The 22,465-nt window shown below is 38.0% G+C and overlaps 1 protein-coding gene across 2 annotated transcripts; it reads right to left on the bottom strand.

The window, feature by feature from the left end:
* Positions 1-302: 302 nt before the first annotated feature.
* On the bottom strand, positions 303-22,028 carry NUP107 (nucleoporin 107). 2 transcript variants are annotated; one of them, XM_064701903.1, is made up of 28 exons: positions 21,901-22,028; positions 21,087-21,172; positions 19,998-20,087; positions 19,151-19,266; positions 18,163-18,298; positions 17,531-17,634; positions 16,922-17,049; positions 16,522-16,570; positions 15,215-15,286; positions 14,650-14,738; positions 13,794-13,872; positions 12,751-12,864; positions 11,778-11,868; positions 10,555-10,631; positions 10,001-10,060; positions 9,513-9,658; positions 9,352-9,400; positions 8,177-8,246; positions 7,625-7,743; positions 5,954-5,992; positions 5,373-5,523; positions 4,268-4,374; positions 3,231-3,333; positions 2,892-3,052; positions 2,574-2,699; positions 1,797-1,910; positions 1,346-1,513; positions 303-653 (listed from the first exon to the last, which is right to left on the bottom strand). In XM_064701903.1, the coding sequence occupies exons 1-28, from the start codon at positions 22,011-22,013 to the stop codon at positions 546-548; spliced, it is 2,865 nt and encodes a 954-aa protein (XP_064557973.1). In that variant the 5' UTR covers positions 22,014-22,028; the 3' UTR covers positions 303-545. The 2 variants fall into 2 exon arrangements, with proteins under 2 accessions (XP_064557973.1, XP_064557974.1); XM_064701904.1 differs by having other exon boundaries at positions 21,830-21,920.
* Positions 22,029-22,465: the final 437 nt, after the last annotated feature.

Below are 22,465 nucleotides of genomic sequence, written 5' to 3'. Positions count from 1 at the left end.
GTTCAGGATTTCATCAGCATTTTAGCAACTCCTTCATGTACAGCAGAACAGGACAAGGCTGCCTTCTCTTCTGAAGGGCTGGAAGTAACCCTTCACTTTTGCTTTTTGGTTTTCCTTTCCTCCAGTGTGTCCCTTTTCCTTCTCCCCTACTTTCTCCATACACCTTCTGGCAGTCTCACTTTCCTTCCCCCTGTATCCATGCAGTCTATGGGCAGTCTTTGTGGCATGTAGCAAATAAATCAAGGAGGTTCATACAATCACCAAATTTATATAATGCCATTTTAGATTAGAATGAACAAACATTTGCTCTTTTTCAAGCACTTTTATTAGGAAAAAAAAATATGAAAAAGGTTGTGTAACAAATAACATTCTGAAGTTGGTCACACTTTTTCAAGTTTAAATTGAAATCTGAAGGTTGGGGTTTTTCACCCCACAAGAAGAGAACACTTTGTCCAAGTAATGATTCTGTTGGGGTCTTTTGTTTGTTTTTGTTAATAACCAGAATGTCCGTGCTCAGAAGTTTTTGAAAGTATCTGCATGAAAACTTATGACTGAATTTCATATCCCAAAGGATCAAGATCCTGGTCCAGAAGTATCAGAGAAGATTCCCTCAGCTTCTGTAGAAGCTTTCGGAGTTCTTCTTTTGAAAACACCTGAGAATAAATAATAAAAAAACCAAACATCATAAAGTTATATTTATTTGCAATGAATAGCACTGATAAAAAAGTGGTGGTTAATTAAGTTGCTATTTTTCTATTTGATTATTTATTTCTATTTAAGATAGTGTGATCATCAGGCATTTCAGAAGGACGTTAAAGTAAGACATGGGAGGTTAGAAGCAGCATCCAAAACCAGAACATAGGCTCAAGATAGCTCTGTCTCATTCTGGGGGTGTTTTTAGGTGTTTGAAGGCAAAGATAGTCATGGCTAAACCATATGCTCTAAAGCAAAACCTGCTTATATAGTGTTTGAAATGTAATGGAAATAAAGAAATCAATTACAATACTACAGCTAAATTTAGAATCACAGAATCCTTTAGGCTGGTAAAGACCTTTAAGATCATGAGGTTAAAATTCAACAGCCCCCATCCAAAAACTAGTAATTGCACTACTCAGAACTGGTTATAAGAACACTGGTGATTATCCCCAATATTTCAAAGTTAACTCTGATTCCTTAAGTCATAACACAAGGAAACCTTTTACTACTGCAGTGAATGGGAAGCGATCAAGAAACTTATGATGCTAAGGAACATATGGTGTCTTCCTCCCTATATAGAAGCTTTTTCCACAGGCAGCCCACAGAGCTTTCAGTGCAGGCCAGGCTGCCGCAGCCCTGCCCAGCTCACCGTGTAGAGCTTGTGGCGCTCGGAGGCGACCATGTCGGCGAGGCGCAGGCACTCCTGGTGCTGCCCCGTGCTGTGCAGCACCGTGTGCAGCAGGAAGCACATCATGGGCAGGCACAGCTTCCGCAGCAGCCTCATCTGGTGCGCGCGCTCTGCGTCCTCCTCGGCGTCCTTACCAGGGCAAAGTGACACGTCAGTGGTAGGAAAATGGACCTTCCACAGGCAACTCAGCATAACCACGCAGCTGGTACTGTCAGAGGCAGACAATGGCCTCAGCAGCCTGGAGAGGACTGTGAGATGTCATCTGCATGGTTACTCAGGGAGCAAGCTCTAAATGCTCACAGCAAGGCCAGAGCCAATTGAACGGGAGCACATGAAACTAAATGTCACAAAGGTACAACTACATGTGATCTGTGCTTTGTGGTCTGCGTCACGACATAAAAATTCATTTTACCTCTCTGACGTCAACCATCCAACCTCCATCAACAAACAGCAACACATTGTACATTTTCTCCTTAACATCAGCTGTAAGAGCATCCAAGAGGCCTTTCCAAATGCCATAATCCATCTGGCAAAGAAACAAAAAATAAACTACTGCAGAACAGGATAATTTCCAAGGCTATTTTAAAACAGACTGCAACAGGCAGTGCAGTTCCAATTCAAATTAGAATCTTCAGTCAGTGGCTAAAACTCAAAAGCCTGCTGCTCACAACTATTTCCATCCTTTCTTAATGCCCTGTCCACACAGTCAGACAGGTTGTTCAGAAACAAAGCCACGAGAGGAAGATAATTTTACACAACCGATTCTGCCATGCTTATAAAACAAATGTTTATGTTAACTGAATAGGGTATATTTTTACTGACCAGACCTGCAAAGAAAACTTTAATCAAAACAGAACTGCAGCATCTTTTAGAAAACAGAAGGTGAAAATACTTAATAGAGTTAATAGCAAAATCAAGCACTCACATTCATTAACAACACTGACAATCAACACACAATAATATTTACTATTACAATATTTTATGTAAAGCTGAGTTATTAAAAAAACAGAATTTATTGTGCAGTTGCCTTATAATTCTGTTGTCTCATACTCTCTCAACATAAAAATAGTTTATAATAGAGTCCTTAAATAATATGAAATAGCAGTCTTCTACTTTCTTTCATTGAACTAGACTGCCTCTAAAGCAAGAACATAAAAGTTTACAGTAAATAAGGTGGACTTCCACCTACCTCATACTTCTTTTCTTTATGTTCATGGGCCACTTTTTCAGTGAAACTTGCTTGTGGTAACAAAGATGGCTTCTGTGGAGCTGAGTTCATGTGTTTAAACCATTCATTAAAGGTTTCATGGGCTTCCTGGATTGCATTGGAAACAGTGTTTGGGTATTTTTGACTCATCTAATAACCAGAATGTCATTGCATGCACAGGTTTAATGAATCAAAGAATCAGAAGTTAAATCAAATGGACAAAGCTAAAGTTTCACCACCAAGGCAAAGCCACCAGTATTTCTAAACAATAACTTGGAATATTGCATATTTGAAACTCACCAAATATGCACGAATACATAAGTGTTCCCGGATAGCATTGTCATCTTCAGCTGGAAGCGGAGTATCCATTCCCTGTTCCTCCCACTGGTTATATATTTCTGCTATGGAGTCTTGGGGAATCTTCACAAACACATCTTTTGCAGCTTCATGTTTCTTGGATGCTATGAGAATGTGAACTGGGTATCAGAGCTTTGCAATTTCCATACCTTATCTTCTTAAGCTGGCAAACTCATGCTTTTTAATAGACTAGATCCAGTTATATCAAATGTACTGCCAAGAGCCAATGAGAACAAAACCAACATTTAAAAATAAGTCTACAATATTTGTGAAGCTTAGTACCCAAGAACTTCCTCATGATTGCATTGCTTTGTTTAAGTGCTTCTGCCCTCTGTGCAGGATCGAATACGAGCCAGTCAATTACATCTATTTTCAGCTGATCCGCCTGTAAAAAACAACACAGAGATTCATCACCATTTCAAGCACACAGCTGATGCAACACACATTAGATCTGGTCAGGGAAATACACAAGTTTGGAAAGCATTGCAACACAGTAACAAGGATCACTTTATTCAAAAGCTTAGAAAACCTCTGCCATCTGGAATAATTTTAAAAAATTAATTTCTAAGTGTTCCCAAGATATTCAGAGCATCATCTCTCAACATTTTTTATGGCTTATGATGTGTTTTCCTCAAATTCTAATACAAATACACTGTACCAATATGGTACATTTATGGAGCTCTTGCTATAATCTTCAGGGGCGTCATCAGCCTGCAACCACAGTTTTCTAGCTCTTGTTAGATAAACTACCTTTTTGTCTTAGGGAGCTTAAACTTTGTACTGAACAGCAAAACCATTAGCACAGATCTGCAAACGATCAGTTGCTTTCTAAGCAGTACTTTGAATAGAGCCTATTAACATTACCTTGGTGTCCCTAAAGCACCGAGTTGGATCCAACCAATGCTCAACAGCAGTGACAAGGAAACTGTCAGCAAAAGCAGTGTTTGCTGTAGCTAGAAATGCCACTTCAGCATTTTAAAAGGTACATCTGAGATCCAAAGTACAAATCTTCATAAACTGCAGAGGCTACAACAACACCCTACTCCCAGCTACAGCACAGGGTGCTGCAGTCGTTTCAAGGGCCTTATCTTCACTTAATGTTTGTATACAGGTAAGCACACACCCAAAGGGCAAGGAAAAGCAGAAACAGAGTTACAGATTTGTGCACTGTCCTCACTTGGTCACACGGAAAGTGCATTTCCCTCATAGGCTTTTTCAAGGCAATTTTCACCATTGTTGAAAGAAAAAGATGGCTCATAGATGGTCAGAGACTCCACAGCTGATTGCAAACTGGACTATGTGCTCTGTAAAGCACTCACCTCTGTTGTGCCTGTGTCCAGCACGTGGTCGTGGTGGCTGAACTCCCCGGCATCCTTCTTGCGGATGTTTTCAACAACGGTTTTTGTTATGGTTGCAACGTCCAGACCTGAGTTAAAAGTGAACTGTGTAAGAACTATCATGAATTCAAACTTCAAACAAATTGAATTTCAGACTCCAGTTGTTGATCTTATTCCTTACTACTGGTATTCTTATCAGTCTGTTCAAACACACACTGTCAGAATAAATTACAAGCTTTTGCACTATCTCATTTATTGCAGATATTTTACAAGAATGAGATTTGATATAACACAGAATACCAAATATAAGACAATCAATAAGTTCTTCAAACTGTGCTGAAGACAGCATATAGATATATCTGCTAAGATCACTGATTCCTACAATTCTGACAGCAAGACTATGATTTGACAAGAATGTACCAGGAAAGGCTCAGAATAGTTCTTTTACAGATGCTTAAGCAGGATGTGTTATTTTTGAAACCTTAGCTGAGTTTAAAAGAAAATGATTGAAAAATGACTGAAGAGAAGTTAAGACATGAAATCTGCAGGAAATCTGCTTCTTTGTGCATTCTGAGTTAGCACAGAGGCATTGTCAAGCAATGGACAGTGTGTTGCTTCATTTTAATCCCCTGCTAGTTTCATGTACAGGCCTTGAAGGAAATTTACAATTAATGCAAGAAAGTTACCATGGCTAAGAACAAGCACTATAAATTGGACAAAAAATTTAAGATACTCATAACCTTCCTAAAGCCACAAAAAAAGGGTGTATTTTTATAATTAGTTCTCTGAAATAATATGAACATGTCAAATTTCAGAGCATATATTTGAGATAGACAGCTGACTTTTACTTCCTGGTGTATTTGGACATAACCCAGAAGCAGTGATATTTAGTTTAATTCCAGGTTAATGAAAACACACCTATACACCTGCTTGAAGAAGTGATCAGAAATTAATTTCATTTATCTGAAAAAAAATAATAGGGGAAGGAAAGAGTGTCATATTCATAGCTAGGTTTTAGAGCAAAAACTACTGAAAGACAAAATAACCCAGGATATAAAATGATAATTGGACCACCAGGGTCTCTCACCTGCTTCTTTTGCTAACTCAAGGCAGTGGTGGCGTTGATCGCTCTCAGTAACATCTTCAAGGAATAAAGCGTACTGAGCCACAGCGAGCTCTGGGGGCAGGTGGCTGACATAAAAGGCTATTAAATCTGTGTGCTTCTCAGACACCAACCTCTGCACAGCATGAACCAAACACACAGAACGAGAAGCAAAAATGTAAGAAGCAAATATACAGAAGATATCCACTAATATATAAATACATTTACAGATATGCATACTATATTCCTTGGTGTAAACACCAAAGGGCTTACACTTAAGCAAAACCATATACTGGGTACACCCAAAAATGTGTAACTAATTTCTGATTAATTTATTCTGACACAGGAAGATTCCACTCAACTTCTAAACAAGGATCAATACAATTGTCTCATTTAAGAACTGCTGACAGAGAATTTGTGTATTAGGCAAGCTTCCATGTATCTCCTGAGAAAAGAGCATTAGCTGCATCATAGCTCTTATCATCCTGTAACCTTAAGTCTGCTTTTCTTCCTCCTTTACATCTAAATCACATCAGAGAAAACAAACAATATTTCTGAAAGCTTACCTGAATGTACGTCTTCAGGACTTCAACAGAAACTTCCTCCTTATTGCAAACAAATATAAATTCAATTTTAAATCAGTTAATGTGGAAAATAAAATAAAAGATACCTGACAGGCTATCACTATTAGAACAGCCACAAGGTTATTTGCCTATTCCTGCTTCAGTAATCTACACAAACAGGATCAACTGGAAGAACTGTTTCTCTTGGAGCATGATTAAAAAAGCACGTCTTCTGATTCAAAGATTTAGTGTTCCAAGGATTTTCTTTTTTGGCAACTGATAATACAGCCTTTGGTCTAACTGGAATGTCACTTTTTACAGGATTTAAAAAACTTTCTATTTTACTGTATCTTTTAAATTAATAAACAAAATGTCAGGTACCCAGGTTACGACTGCAGTGTAATACATGCTCTGTTTTATTATGGAAAGTGATAATGTAACAGGGTATAAATATCACCTGACTCACATGGAATAGCCTATACTCAACAACCACTATAGGCTGAGCACCTGGAACTGTTTTAGCCAAGACTCAAGTGTTTGTTGCTGTCAGGAATTATAATTTTAATTTTATTTGTGTAAATTGAAGACCTTCATCTAAGCATTTATCTATATGAGCTGTATACAATCAATATATAATAAATATCATAAAAGCTTCCATTTCTGCCTCCTTCCCATGAAGTCTACTGAGGGTTGATTGAGTAATCATACAATAAATTCATCTACTCTAAAACTGTAAAGGCAGAATCAATTGTTACAAATTCCCACAATGGAATTCATGTAGGAAATTACACGTTTTTTGTCCCCTCTGTCAAATATATGCTAATGGCTAGTTCTACTGCACTTTAGCTTAAACACCTACTCCATAAAATTTTGAGTCTGGCTAAAAAGTTAATATGTATACATACACACACACACACACACACACACATTCCTCTTATTTAGCTAAATGTTAACTGACTTCAAAACAGATTTCCACAAGGGATTCAAGCAATGATTGCAGGTATGAATAAACAGTAACTCAGAGCTGTATTTAAATCATCTAATGAAAACACACATTTGTGTTTTCCCAAAAGAGGTTACATTCAGAAACTTACTTGACACATACCAGCTTCTAAATTTTAAAACAGAAAAGGAGAGCCCCAAATTACTTGTGATATTGTCCAAAATGAGTAACTACAGCTATGTGACCCCTATGCTCTGTGTATTCAGCATAAATAGGCCAAATAGGTAGTAGGCTATGCTTTCTTTATACTTGGAGATAATAAGAAAGTTGCAGCTGGTACTAATTACCTCAAGCAGAAGCATTTATGAACTTACAGCAGCAATAGGTACCATTCCAGCAACTGTCTATAAGAACAGGTTATATTTAAGACATCTTGGCTGCTATGAATAAGCCTAACATGAAGTTTGACCAAGGACCTTCTCAACAAAGGGTTTCTGAGTAAAATCCACCATCCTCAAACCCCAGTTTTTAAGCTCAGCTGGAAGGGAGGAGGATGCTCTTTTCTCCTTTAGGCTCCAAGATCAACAAATACACTATTGAAACATGCAGCTCCTCCTCAGCCTGGCAGTAATTTCTCATCATTCCATGTTGTTCATGTACTTGCACAAAAGAATTTCTACTTCCAAGACTGGCTACTGCTATGACAGCAAATCAAGTACAAGTGAACTGACCTTGGTCTGCATACCCAAAGTGCGGAAAAACAGAATAAGATGTGTCATGAAACGAAGGAGGTGTCCTGGGAGCACACTTCTGTCCTTGGAAAGCCACCTGCTGACTTCCTCCATCAAACCTATAACCACCAAGGAAACGTCTGCATTAGCCATACCATGGGGAAAAAGAAAAAAACATCCAAGAAATATTTCCAAATTATGCATTTATTCAACAAATGTTATTTAGTCTCAGAAGTCCAACAAAACAGAACAGCAACAACTGTGGAAAGATGTAACTGTTTGCCTTAAAAATGTACTGTATGTATCCCATCATTTCTCAGAAGAAGTTATATCTGGCATGTATCCTGACACATTTACACAATTTCATTACTTTGAAAACTACCTTGTAAGTCAAACTGTTCCTACAGTTCTTGATTAGAGCACAGCTTTAAGGCAGAGCTTGCCTACTGTGCGCTTCTAAAAATCCATTCATACAGAAGTTTCTGGAAAGGTTCCTCCAAATAATGTAGTCAGCTGACAATAAAAAAAAAATCACTTAAGAGAAATGCTTACCATCCACATCTCCAAGTATAATGAATTTCTGAATCACGTGATAGTGTTCTTGATTCTCCTCTATAACCCTCTGGAGACAAAAAAAGAAAGTTCAAACTTTGAATAAATCTTCTAGCATAATGTATGAAGAAAACAAACTTATAAATAAAGCAAAGGTTCCTCAGGGGAAAAAAGCTATCTTATTTCAAAGGGTATCCTTCATAAAGAGCAAGAGAAAAGGCACTTGCTGTCTCTGCATCAAATTACAAGAACATTGACAAACTAAAAGAAAGATCTGGAATATAGATCTGTGCAGTTAATACTTTCATGGAAGACAGCCAACTCCAAGGGCTTTTTGCTCTGAAGAGGAGAACAAACAATGATGTTACAGATAAGATTTACAAAAATCACAGAAGAAGCAACAATGTGTATAAATTCTTAAAGAAAAGGCCTGTGAAAGTTACTTCAGGAAGAAATTCCACCCTCTCCCCAGAGGAATCAACACATTAATGCATGAAATGCAATCCAAATCTAAATTTGCTTTATGGTGAGGATTGCACTATGTTGCATAGGCAAATACAGCTGGGTGTATCTGTAGCTGACTGCATGTCTTTGTCTTAGCAATATGACAAATGCTATATGTCCATTCCATCAAATAAAAGTACCTGTAGTCCTCAATTTAATCACTGCAAAATAACCTTTCAGTTTTGTATCCCCATCTTACACAAACTGAGTATTTTGGGTGCTAAAAGTAACAAAGAATCACAGTCTAAGCAAATATGCTTTTAAATTTTGAAAGGCCTGTTCTGAAATATGCACACAAATCTCCTATGAAGAAAATAGAGTGAAATCGATTTGGAACATTTTACTGAAGTGTTGAATAGTTGATTTGTCTGTCTGCTTTGTATGTCTGACAACATTTGACAGCCATCTATTTCTTTAGCACACCCAGCTAGTTTGGCAGATACAGGGCAGGGCAACATAAAACCTGTATCACTTTCACTCTTAAGAGGGTGTAGCATGAAGAAAAATCTATTTGAATTTGGAAATCACACTATTTTGGGGATAGAAAACATGAAACAAATTAGTCATTGTGCATATTTGAGCATTTCACTAAAGAGTGAAGTAAAAAGTAGAACCCAGTGAATAATTAAAAATGGTTAGCAGTGAGGAGAAACACTGCAATTATTACATACCCTTTTGTCTGTTGCCTGAAGTTCTTCAAAAACTTTTTCTGAAGTCCAGCTTCAAAGCAAGGGAGAAAAGACAAAAAATGTTACCTTGAATAATTCCACACAGATTCCATACAGGATACTTTGTTGAGTGTTGCAGCAGCATAATTTTACTTGAAACTTACTTTGTTTCTAAGTAATCTCTAGGGAGCTCTTCCATCTCCTCTGCAGTTACTACTGAGGTTCGTATTTCCTGCTCGACTAGAGTGTCCACCATGACCCTGAAGTAGGCCCAAACAGTATCTTCCCAGGTATCACAAACTGGAAGAAGCTACATATCAAAAAACAGAGTAAAAATTATCAAGAGATGGAGAAACACCAGAACCCAAACAGTGCAACTATAATTTAGGATCAGATTTTCAGGCACCATAGCAGTGTAGTAACCACCTTAAACGGCAGCCTTTCCTTGACTGAGAAGTCTGTAATATATTTAATTAAGACATGTCAGTACTACAAAGAGCATGTCTACTAAAGCAATGTTTGTTATTCTGTTCACTAGATCTTTAAAAGTACAGAAACCAGTAACTGCAATATTTCTGATGATATCACTGTCACATATGAGAATGGAAATGCACAACTACCAAACACTGTTTATTTAGGATGCTTGACATACCTGTTTGAGGTTTCCACTCAGGGCTGCATAGATTGCTCTTTCATATCTATTAAACTGCTCCTAAGAGAAACAGTAAAAACACCCAAACTTTAAATTACAAAGCAATTAGGTTTTCTAGTCACTTTACATTGGATTAGAGATTAATCCATTGCAAAACGTTCCATCTAACAGATTCCAAGTAAAGTTGGAAAATCCAAAATAAGAATAGCAAGTGACACTCCCTTCACTAGCATCCTCCTGTAACTTAACTGAAAAATTTACATTGACCTGGAAAGAAAGCAACATTTTCTTTCCCATTCAATTAAGTCAAGATGAAAGTCAGTGTCAGTGGTTTTACTTTCAACCAGAAAAAAAGGCAGACGTTTCCTGAAAAAGTGGTGCTGATTATGCAGATTTCTCACAATGCACAAATATGATATTTCAGAAATCCTCTTAGAAGCATTAATTGTGAATCTTCTAAGCAGCAAACACAGAGTGGCTGTGTTTACTTAAAATCCCATTTCAGAAAAGTTCAAATTTATGTATTAATAGAAAAAATAGCAGCATTGTCTTACCTCTTCAGCCATGCGCCAACAACTAATTTTCCAAATGCACCTGTATGGATTGCCTTCAACAGGCTCCAGCTCTTTTCCTACATGCAAAGAGTAATTAAAACAAAAAGAAAAAAAGACAGGGAAAGGAAAAAGAGAGAAAATGTTATTAAAAAAGGAAAATCCAGAAACGTCTAAAAAATGATAAAGTCTATTTTTGTTTCATAGCTCAACTTCAATCCCTTTAGAACTCTTCCTAAAGCATTTTGATGCTTTTGACTGGACTGCAAGATGGCTTTTCTGGCTAGTTGGGTGAATTGCATCTATAAGTTACAGTAATTTAAAAACTTGGCTGCTATCTAGCTTTTTTAAAAAAAATGTTTTTGGCTGTAACATAGCTACAGTGTCTACATATGAAAAACAGCAAAGTTAAGGGGAAAAAAATCATATCTTAATCCAAGCTTCTTAAAAATGTCACTGCTTCAGTGCTGCTATTTTGCATGCATCAGCATGGGCATTTATACCCGTGTAACAACAGCTTAGGTAGGCAGACTCAAAAAAAAGCTAGGACAGTGGTGTGGCATGCAGATAAAAGCTACAGGCTATCAGGATTTGAAAAGAAAGAAATCATTAAGCCTTCCACACCCAGCTATAAACAACATTTAGACTCATTCTTGAATTCCTTGCTAAATCCTGCAATGTACTAAACACAAGAGAAGCAAGGTACTGTGTTATGAATGGGGAACTACGTGCAAGGAACCAAGGAGAAAGGTACTTTACAATTTACAAATATTTTAAAAGCATCTCTTTCTCCTGCATTTACATTTGCTGAACTCTAGTCCTACTTCACCTTTCTGAAGCTGGGGATATAGTCCAATTTGAGTCTGTAAGCAACAAAATGTGTGCTAGGTGGCATAAGCCAGATGTTAAGAAAATACAAAATCCAAATTATTGTATGGAGGTGGAGAAGATTTGTACAGAACTCTGAGACATCTACTTCCTAACAGTTACATCTGACATTAAGAAAGGAAGTGGCTTTAACATGTGTAGATGGATACAATGAATTCACTTTCAACTAAAATAATTTCATGTTAGTTTTTACATGTTCAACAGATATGGCAAAACATTCCAGACATCAAAAAAGGCTCATCTGGTGAAAATAAAGAGTAATTTCTCTTTGCCACAAATAGATACTATGAGATCTTAGTATTTTTATATCTGTCTCAAATGCACTTTGGAGCAGATACCTCCATTTATGTTAGGATCATGATACAATTTCCAGCCTTCCAAAGTTGCAGCTCTCCAGGCCTGACCACATCGTTTGCATAAGCGCTGTGCCTGAAAAATAACACATTTTCTCAGCAACACACTTCAAGGTAGGAAAACCTCCAGCTTCTTCTTTAAAAATGTGAGTATTATTAAACCAGTAAATTCGTGTAGAGATTCTACTATGTGAAAAATAAGCACAGAGGATCTTAAACTCAAAACAACTGAAAGATTTCAAAGTAAATGCCATCCTGTTTTCACCTTCAGTCAGTATTTACAGCAATGTAAGAAATGTGCTACAGCCTTGTCTTTGTTAGCTGAACAGCTGTTATGCATAATTCTGGTAAGTCTAGTGTAAAGCACAGCCCTTTTGCTTATATGTTTAATTGTTGTCTTCATGCAGTCATCTACTTCCCCAGTTCACTCAGCCTTCCCAATCCCAAATGAAGCTGCAAATCTCTTCTCACAATGCCCTGCAGCAGTAGGCTCATGTTCCATACCACCAGAAAATGAATATATGTGCACTATATTGGAACAGAATATGAGCAAGTACCCATAGTTCTCACTTAAGGTCTTTGGCATGAGAATCTCAAATCCCCTTTCCTCCCCACTACTCAAATGTCATTATGTATACACACCTGATAATCCATTGATGATTAGAGACACAATTAGGAAGCCCTTTAAAGCACTCTGTCTGTTTGTCTTGGCAGTATTTAGTATCAAAACACCACAGTGAAAAAATATCATCACACAACCCAAACACCCAAAACTACATTTTTTCCATAACACTTATTCTACACCCAAAATTATTTAACTAGAAGCAAGTTTGATTACAATGCTAATTTGGCAGTCAGTATTGACAACAAATTGAAAACTGAATCACTACAAGCCAAATTTAAACAGACATTTTAGTATACAGCTTATTTGCTTTTACTTCATTAAAACTTACACTACCTCATCTGTCATTCCTGCTCTGATGAGAGTGAAGAGATACTTCAACAACCTTGCATCATCTTCTTGGTCCAAATCATCAAGTGGCAGTTTCTGTCGAATAGGAGCATCTGGATCCTGCAAGGAAAAAAGTCATCACTCAACCTACACAACAGATGTCATCACATCTACACAATACCTATATGTCTCTTCCATTAACATCCTGCCCTGTTTTACAATTTGGAGTCATTTTTTCATGTTGGCACAACAATCTGTACAACCCATGATACTTCCATTTTTCCTCCAATTTCTTATTCTGCCTGTTCCTATCAGAAAGAGTCAATGCAAATAATATACTCCACTGCCTTGTTATTTGCCCCAAATTTCTTCTCTTCCAGCTCTTCTCACCTTCAAACATCCTTTGCTCTTCCATCTGCCTACCAGACTGTTTCTCCTCCTTCACCTTCTATCTGAGAAGGTTTTTCACAACAGCTGCACTTGCTTCTATGTAATCCAAAGAGATTTTCCAAAGCCAATCAATACCTCAGATCACTCCCCAGTTGAATTAACCTTCTATGGCTGCTTTGCTGTCACTGAAGCAGCTCATCACCTTGCTCTAATGGACAGCCCTTTCTTTCCTTGACTTCTATTAGCTTTTATTACAGAGCTCTCCAAGTACTGCACTAGGACTTGGTTTTATTGTACTGGTCACTGCATAAAGACAGCATTCCCTTATCTGCAAGGGCTCCTCAAGGAGTTTTATAAGTTTTCTGCTTAGGAACACGGGTTTGTTGTAGTCATAATAAAGCCATTATTTTGCCAAATAGATCACAAGTACTTGTGTGGGGGATGGGGGTAAGGAAGTGACTCCTGAAAGAAAACACAAGTCCACAGTGATCCATAAAAGAATTTTTGAGGTGCCCTGCCTCACAATTTCTGCAGCCATTTTTAGATACTACAACTACTTTTAGAAAGCACAACTATCTAAGAATTGGTGGCAATCTGTGAAGATAACATATTTCTCTAGCCCACTTTAAAGCCAAGCCTTATTTTCATATAATACTTACCAACTCTGTCACCAGAGGACGAGAACTTCCCATGTATGTACTTGACTGTCGCTGCTTCAGGGCGTGTAGTGTGTTATCCCTGAAAGCAGTGAAATGTTTTACAGGAAAATTACTTTTTTAGCAAGCATCTTTGAGTAACACAAATATTGAAAGACATATTTTGTTACATAGAGTATGTTTACAGAACAGACACTTGGTTTAGCTGATATATCCATGGACTCTGCCAGTGTTGTGAAAACATAACATTTAACAAGTACAATATTAGAACTAATGCACATATATTTGATTTCTTTCAAAAGCATCCATTATTTCAATCATTCATGTATTGCACTATTAACTGACTTCTGCAGAAGCACATTTTCCCATTATCATTACTATAAAGTCAGTCTAGGGCAGAAATTTAACTGAGGATAAACACATAATTCCAAAAGCCTGTATTCACCAGCCATTAAAAGCAGGTTAACTCTAGGCATCTACCATGGAAGGTAATCTTTGGTCCATTCTGCCATAAAACCCATCAGTGATAATACAGGTGACAATAATGGCTTCTGGTGAAGGGTAAATGACACCAAGTGATTAAGAACTTGGGCAAAAACTAAAGCCAGACAAAGATTAAATTACAATGGTTTGATGGTTTTTCCTTTCATCTTTGCCTCCCAAAAGGCAGTAACTGACTTGTGAGATTTACTTCAGTGGATGGGTAAGAAGTCTCAATTTTTACATGTAAGAATTAGAAGAAAAGAAGTGAATGAAATGAACAACCTAAAAAACCACTTCTTTTCAAGAGTGATTCTTGAAAATGTGAATTTTATGCTTGATGGGAAAATGTATATAATCAAAGAAAGTCTGAACTCACCAATATACTGTTTTTGCATAAAACTCAATATTATCAGAGAAGTCCCCAATTTCATCCTTAGCAATGCTCTCTAGCCAATCCACCACCAGCTGGAATAAAATTAAATTGCATTTTTAAAACAAACATGTAACAAATAATACATTTACTACTTTCCTCTCATCTCTGGATCCACTTGTTATCTAAGCAGCAACCAAAAGGCTGACAGATCCAGAAGACTATTCCACTTGCATTTTAAGTATCCAAAATGAATGTGGTTGGCACTTTATTTCTGTTTCTCAGTGGATACTGCAGTTTAATACAGTGCTACTTAACAGCTTATCAATCACCATCAACAGTAACAGATGCTGCAAATGGGAACAGCTCTCAGCCTTTCATCCTCTGCAGAACAGCCAGAAAAATCCTTCTCATTTCAGCAACTAAGGAGCACCATTTTTATGCATACAATTCACACACACTTGAGTGAATGTTAAAAAATATTAGAAACAACCCCCAAAAGTGCACAGAGCATTAGTATTATGAACATTTAATCAATTTTCATTCCCATATTAAAAACTTTCCATCATACCTGACTTTGTCGAACAAGAGAATCTTTCTGAAACAAGTTGTCTACAGTAGTTTTTTCACTAGCAGTTAAAGCCTATGTAAGAAAAAGCTGATTATTACTTCATGGAAAATAAAATTTCCACAGAAGCAGAAATACCAACTCGAACACATACTAATTCAGAAATGTGCTACAAGTTCAGTATGCTGTATTTCCCCTCCCTTCCCAATGTATAAACGCCTTATACATTATTTTATTTGATCATTTACATCCAGTTACACTAAAACCATAAAAATGCAACTTAGAATATAATTCACAAATTATATTCTAAGACCACAAGTAGAAAGATTCCATACAGTAGATTCACTGATTCCTTGACTGCCAGCATATTATCTTAAATCCCATTTGCTACCTCAAATTAAAAGAAAAAATAACTTTTCAATGTCATACACACATTTAACATCAAAAAGTGTGAAAAACAAAAAAATACCAACCCCAGAGCCCTGATCCTTCTATTTGATCTCCTGCATTAATTTAGCTTTCATTAGACTTTCAATAAAAAGAGAACAGAAAATGTGCTTTCCTAAAAAACAGAGGTAGGAGGAAACTGGGTATTTTTGGCTCAACAGTGATTAACACTGACAACTTAGCAGTGGGAATTGTAGAGGAAGCTATTTTATGACTGAGAAGAAAGATCTGCAATCATAAATTTTACAAATGCAGAGTCACTTTACTTATTGCTTTGTTTTCCTAAGCATATTCTGGCAGCAAAGGCTGGAAGCACTGTATTGACACAGACAGGATGACTACAGTTCTAACAGGAATGCTAAAAAATTTGGATTTCTCTTCAGGTAAATTGGAATCAGGACTGCAAAGGCTAGACAGCTAGAGACCACATTCTTGTTTTAAGCACAGCAAAACTATCTCTGATCTATGGGAATGTCACAGCTACTGATGCAGCTTTTAAAAATAAATAAATAGTTATTTCTAGTAAGTTTAGGGTTGCTTTGTGCAGAGCCAGGAGCAGGATTCAATGATCCTTGTGCATCCCTTCCAACTCAGGATATTTAAGGAAACAAAACAAAGAATAGTTTGCAATAATTTTTACACTAGCAATGTCTCTTTAGAACTGAATATTTAGATGTACTTTTCACAATACATGAAATAATTTAACAATTGTCCTGATAAAAATCAGTCTCATTTTTCACTTTTGAATTTTAAGTGACTGCCACTTTGAGATTTTAAAAGTAAAATACAAGCATGGAGCCTATATTTTGCTTATTTAGCTTCTTATATCACTTCAAAAAAATGCCAAAATAGTCCATGCTTACAGTGATATCAAATGCAGTTTCATCTTCCAGTGCAGACTGTATTCTGTCTCTAGAAATAAAAATGCAAACCACTAAAGATTAATACAAAAGCTGAGAAAATTTAGCAAAATGTCTACGCATAAGTGCTTAAAAAACTTTACAAAAATATTCTTAAAAATGCTAAAAGTTGCAAAGGTAATAAGAACATTCCTATTTATAACTTTAATTTCTGTAAACAGATAATGAATAGACATATATATCAGAACCTACTTCAATAAACAGCTTTTAAACTTAATAACAACTTAATAAACAGCTAATTAAGCTCAATTGCTTGACTCCATATTTATAAACTCCTAAAAAATTTGTCCAAGAAAGTTATCTCAGTACAAAAACGCAGTAGTGTGCTTTTCTAAGGAATTACCTATAAAGTGAGGACAGCAGTCTCCATGTTACCATCTCCTGTTTGAGAAGCCACAAGACACTGGCAGTCTTGGAAAACTTCTGCTGTCCAGGAGTTGCCCGATAAACTATTTTCCCTAATATATTCACCTGAGAGAAATAAATTTATACAGAGTTAATTTTTTTTAATTTTTCTATTTTTTTCCCAAGCCATTACAGCAATCTTTTTACTATCCTGAATGTTTTCCAACAAATGGATTTGATTACCCACTCAAATGACGATTTTATTCATAAAATAATATGATTATTTAATTTATTTACATATGAGAGAAATAAGTACATTTTAGTCCATCTTATTAATAAAAACATTTATACATCTGCTGATGTTTATTGCCACTTGACACTTTCAGTGGAACAGCAACCAGATGACAATTTTAGTATTCAGCAAGCCATACCATGGGTATTCCCATGTTTGTGTTTGAGCAAAGTGAGATGCTACTCAATGCTAGTGTTCAGCAACTCATAAGCTGGAGGATTTAAAATATGTATGTTAAGCACTGTGACTTCCCAGCAACACTGCCTGGGGAAGGGAATGTAAAATAAAGTAAATAAAAACTAAGTAGCTCCTTACCTGACTGTTACAAATATTTTCATACTCATCCACAAGATCAAAAATGGTAGTTGATGTATGCTTCAGAAAGGAATGCAGAAAGTCAGAGTACATGCTCATAGTAGCTAGGACAGATATAAGAAGAAACAGCCATATTAGTGAGTCACAACCTGGTAAAAAAGCCCCACTGAACTACAAAAACATTTCTGATGACATCTCAGTTTTGCAAATTTAAATGAGTACAATGATGATATGAACTATCTCATGAAGTCAGAAGTATTTTTCAGCTAAGACAGTAAGATCTACAGAAGCTATGGGCTATCTTAGTTACAAAACTTTACTTGTAAATACGCCACCTGCAAGAACTTCAACAGCAAAGTCATTTGTGTATCTCCACAAAACTAATGCAGTTTGCTTCCCACATCACTAGAGCATCACCTTTATTCCATCAGAACAGGCTCCATAGAAAGCACAAACTCACAAAACTCCAATAAACTGGAACAGAGTAATTTTCTGAACTTTTAAAAATAGACTGTTTTTGACTAAGAAATACCAGCAAAATAATACCGAATTTTTTTAAAAAGGACACATATATTTATACCCACAAAATCAGAACTGGGATCAATTAATGATAAAACTCCAGATTGTCTCACCAGCTTCCCCAGGATCATCCTCACGTAACAAGACAGCACTCATAGTGACATCTTCTGTCAGATTGGACATGTCTGCATTTACAAACATCCCTCTCTGCTGGGGCGAGAGTGCCATCGTCCAGTTACTTTCATCTAACTGAAAGCACAACAAGAACATAATGAAAATAAATTTTTGCCTTCTATATGAATGGTATATAAACAGAGAATCATAACAAACTAATATTGAAATAACTGCCTTTAGATAAGGTACAACTGTGCCATAAAAGTTACCAGTGTGTCTGGTTTAGGGCAAATTTAGCCACCCCAGGACACAGTGAGAGCTCTGTATACACACTGATCAACCCAGAAGCTGAAAACTTATGAAGAAACAAATGGTCTGTATCAAACCACAGAAACTAAAAAGGAGAATGAATTAAAATGTAGACAGAGAAAAACACCTTAACTTCTTTAGAGTTAATTTAAAAACAAATGGAGATAAGATACTTCAGAGGTCCCTACTGATAACTTTTCCAATCAGTATTTTTCCAAAGACATTGAAGTAGAGGATAGTCAATGTCCTCTAAAAAGTCATCAGAAGGGCTTGTTATTTGAAGTCTAAACTTCAACAGTCTAGTGAAGCCTAATACTGGAGAATGCTACAATAAGAAAAATCCCAAAGTTTTAATTTGCTAACATAAAAGAATTATCTTTGAAGAATTTGCAAACAAGTACAGTCAGGATTATTGTAGTCACAAACCAATGTTATGAGGACCAGCTTAACACATATGGTGTATTTGGAAAGTCCTTGAAAACCTCTATTATTCCTCACTGCATCATCTCAAAGAACAACACAGTAATAATTAACACCAGCAGTAAACAGCAACAGCAGTACTAGCAAGATTGTACCACTCACAGTTTGTCTTTGGAGCAAACAACACAGAAACTCTGAACTTGGAATTTGTTATGTTTCACAGGGACAGAAGAGAAAAAGATGCTCTAACCATCTTACCATTGACAGACTGCCAAAAAGTCCAGAATTTGGTAGAATAAGAGGAGATTTCCCTCCTGTTCCCAGCATGGCAGACATATCTGATGGCTTCATGGAGCTGCGATGCAATGCAGTACCTGAAAAGGAAAGAGGCTTTTCTGAAAAGTATTTAAGGCTACTCTGCTCCACCCAGAAATTCCAAAAGAAATTTTTAACAGGGACTGAAGTACTTATGCAGTGCAGATAGAAGCCTGAAAACAGATTGTATATATGCACCAAACAGGAAACATCCCTTCAGCTACTAGAGTTCATTGTAAACACACAGGAGCATAGAGAGCAGCACATCACCACTCATTCTTTCTCGGAAATTGGTCTCCAAACCCTTAAAGCAAAAGGCAGCCCAAAGATATGTCAACTAGAAAAGATTGCTCAGGACCTTGTCCAGCTTTATTTATCTCCAAGGATAGAGACTCCATAGACTGTCTGGGCAACCAGTTCTAGCATTCAACTATCATTACAGTAAAAGGGGTGTTTTTTAATGTTCAAACAGAATTCCTTGTATATGTTGTTGGTGCCTATTGCCTCTTGACTTTTCAGGGCACCAAGAAAAACTTGGCTCTTTTTTTACTCCCTCCCATCAAATATTTATATATATTTACAAGATCCCCCAACCGCTCTCTCAGGATAAACAATCCCAGTTCTTTTCAGTCTCTCTTCATATGTCAGATACTTAACCTACTAACCAACTTTGTGGGCCTTCACTGGATTACAGCACATCCATGTCATTCTTATGGATTGTTGTTAATTATTAAGTACAACCACATAAAACCTTTAACTAAATAGTAAGCAAACAAGCAAGCAGTCTTACCTGGCTGGTGAAGTAATGAATTAGGAGTTCGGGAAAGAAACTGGCTTTTGGGTGTCATGTTCCCAATAGTGTCATCCAGGGATGTAAGAACTGATTAATAAACTAGTTAAGAAACACTCTCTTAAACACACTTTTGGATTTATTCTAAATGAATGTGATTACTTGGAAAGCAAAAACATTTTGTTGTAACTCAACTGTTATGAAAATTACACATCTTGTCTTTCAAAGTAAAACAGTTTCATAAAATGTTTCATCACAACCTTAAAAGCTGGAGGGTTAAAGGGGACACCACAAAGTGAAGTTCAGAAATATGAACACAACAGGTCTGGGACTCCTGACAGTGGCTCAGGTCAAAGAGAATCCTTCTGCCCCATGAGGGGCTGCTTCACCCTACATCAACCACAACAAGAAAATCTGAGCCTGAATATATTTTTTAAAATGTTCCCTCTCTTGGTTCCAGGTGCTCCATTGCTCTACTTTTCTTCTTCCCATCAGTAACCAGGTTAGGTGCTCTAGGAATGATTTACTAAGAAGCAGTTGTATAAAAGTTTCAGTAGCTTGTGCTATTAGCATTCAGAAACATCTTGATTCTTAGCCACAATACAATCAGGGCAAATATCTCACTAGCTTTATTTCAGATGCAAAATCCCTAAGAACAAGCAAATATACTGGATTCCTTTGCTATCACAACCACGACAATACCACTATCTTAGCTGTTAAACTCCATGATGGGGGAGTTCCTTATTGTAAAAAAGCGGGGGGGGGGAAATTTCTATGGAATTTAAATCTATGTGTGCACACTACTCTTGCTATGCCAGTGGATGGAAAGTTAAGATACACTAGATCATCATAATACTCCGATACTACAATACCTGCAAATAAGCTTACAACCATAAAATTAAGATATAATGAAGGAAACTTATTTTTCTTTTCCAAAAGCTCAGAAATGGAGGCACAGAGTTCTCAGATAGTTCTGGGTGGAAAACCACTTGAGTTCATACACTCATGAAAATCTAAGCAGTATTAAAAATATACACACCTGGTGAACACAACAGTAAAAGACAAAAATTCTTTACAGAAAAAGGATACTAGAAACTCTTTTCTGAGAGCCTTGCTTCCGTCCAGGTCTGACCATGTCAGGATCATGGGGGGATGACATGTCTTCAAAACCATTTCTACAAAACAGCAGCACAGACCGAAAAAAAGCAAGTGAATTCAAGCAGGACATCCAAGACCTTACTCTCATACCAAAGTAACTCCACAAGCAGGAAACTTAAAGCGTTAAGTCATCTCCAATCTTAGTTGTTATGTCCAGCCTCCTCTGCAGAAATCCAGCACTGCTTATTAGCTCAGGAAAACGAGCTTGCAAGAAAACCCAGACTTTGTTCTTCCTACACCATAATTAACATTTTACTATTAAAAAGAGGGGGGGGGGGGGGGAAAGCTAGGAAGAGATGCAACAATAGGAAATTCCAATTTTGAACCGAAAAATTAAACTGAAAGATTGGCATGATATCACTACACGATTTTTTCCGCCGGATAACGCAATCAGCACAGAGCAGCAAAGCTCCCGTGTTTGCGGAAGGGAAAGCACCCACCCACTCACTCCCCGTTACTGGGAGCAGAGCAGCCGCTCCCGGTGGGCTGTGGGGCGGCGCGGCCTGGCAAAGGCCCGGCCCCGCGATCCCTTAGCACCTCTCGGCTCCCGGTGAATCCAAAGACAAACCCAAGAAGCAACACCCGGACTTAAAGCTCCCGGCTGACAAAACCCCTCCGGTACGCTCAGAAGCCGCTGCAGGCCCGCTGCGTTTCGCAGCCCGCACTGTGCGCACCCGCTCCCGCCGCCGGGGCGCGTCTCACGGCCGGCGCGGCCCAGGCCGGGGCTGCCGCCGCCGCCCCTCACCTGTCCATGGCAGCGGCCCCGGCGCGGCTCGGCCCGGGCTCAGCCTTCCCGCCGCCGCCAGCGCCGGCCCGCGGCCCGGAAGGACACGGGCGCCTTCCGCCCGCGCCGCCCATGCGCCCCGCCCGCCCGGGCCCGGCGGCGCTGCTGGGGCCCGGCAGGCCCGTGTGGAGCGAGCGGGAGCGGCGCGGGCGGCGCAGGGTGCTGTCCGCTGGCAACCCGCGTGGAGGGTCAGAGCTTAAAAAAGCCCTGTAGTGTAAAAGTGTCAGGTGCTGTTGGGATATCTCGCCGCACAGAAAAGGGCTCACGAGGCGCGCCAAGGGTTTCACACACTGGGCTGGAGCAGCTGCCGTCCCGGCCTTGGCAGTGACGGGTTTTTCACCAGGCTGGAAAAGCGCGTCTGTTTCTCTCCGTTTCGGCCAGTGTAACTCAGTCTACAGGCACCAACATAAAGGGTAAAGCAAGCACCACACAGCATCACTCAACTTTTCAAGGCTGGACAAACTTAACAGAATTATGAAATAACCTCTCCCTTTCCTTCCCTAAATTTACTTCTTACCTAATACTT

Source organism: Zonotrichia leucophrys, chromosome 1A (genome assembly GCF_028769735.1).
Source record: "Zonotrichia leucophrys gambelii isolate GWCS_2022_RI chromosome 1A, RI_Zleu_2.0, whole genome shotgun sequence".
Lineage (NCBI taxonomy): Eukaryota > Metazoa > Chordata > Aves > Passeriformes > Passerellidae > Zonotrichia > Zonotrichia leucophrys.
This window is presented reverse-complemented; position numbering and strand designations above follow the sequence as displayed.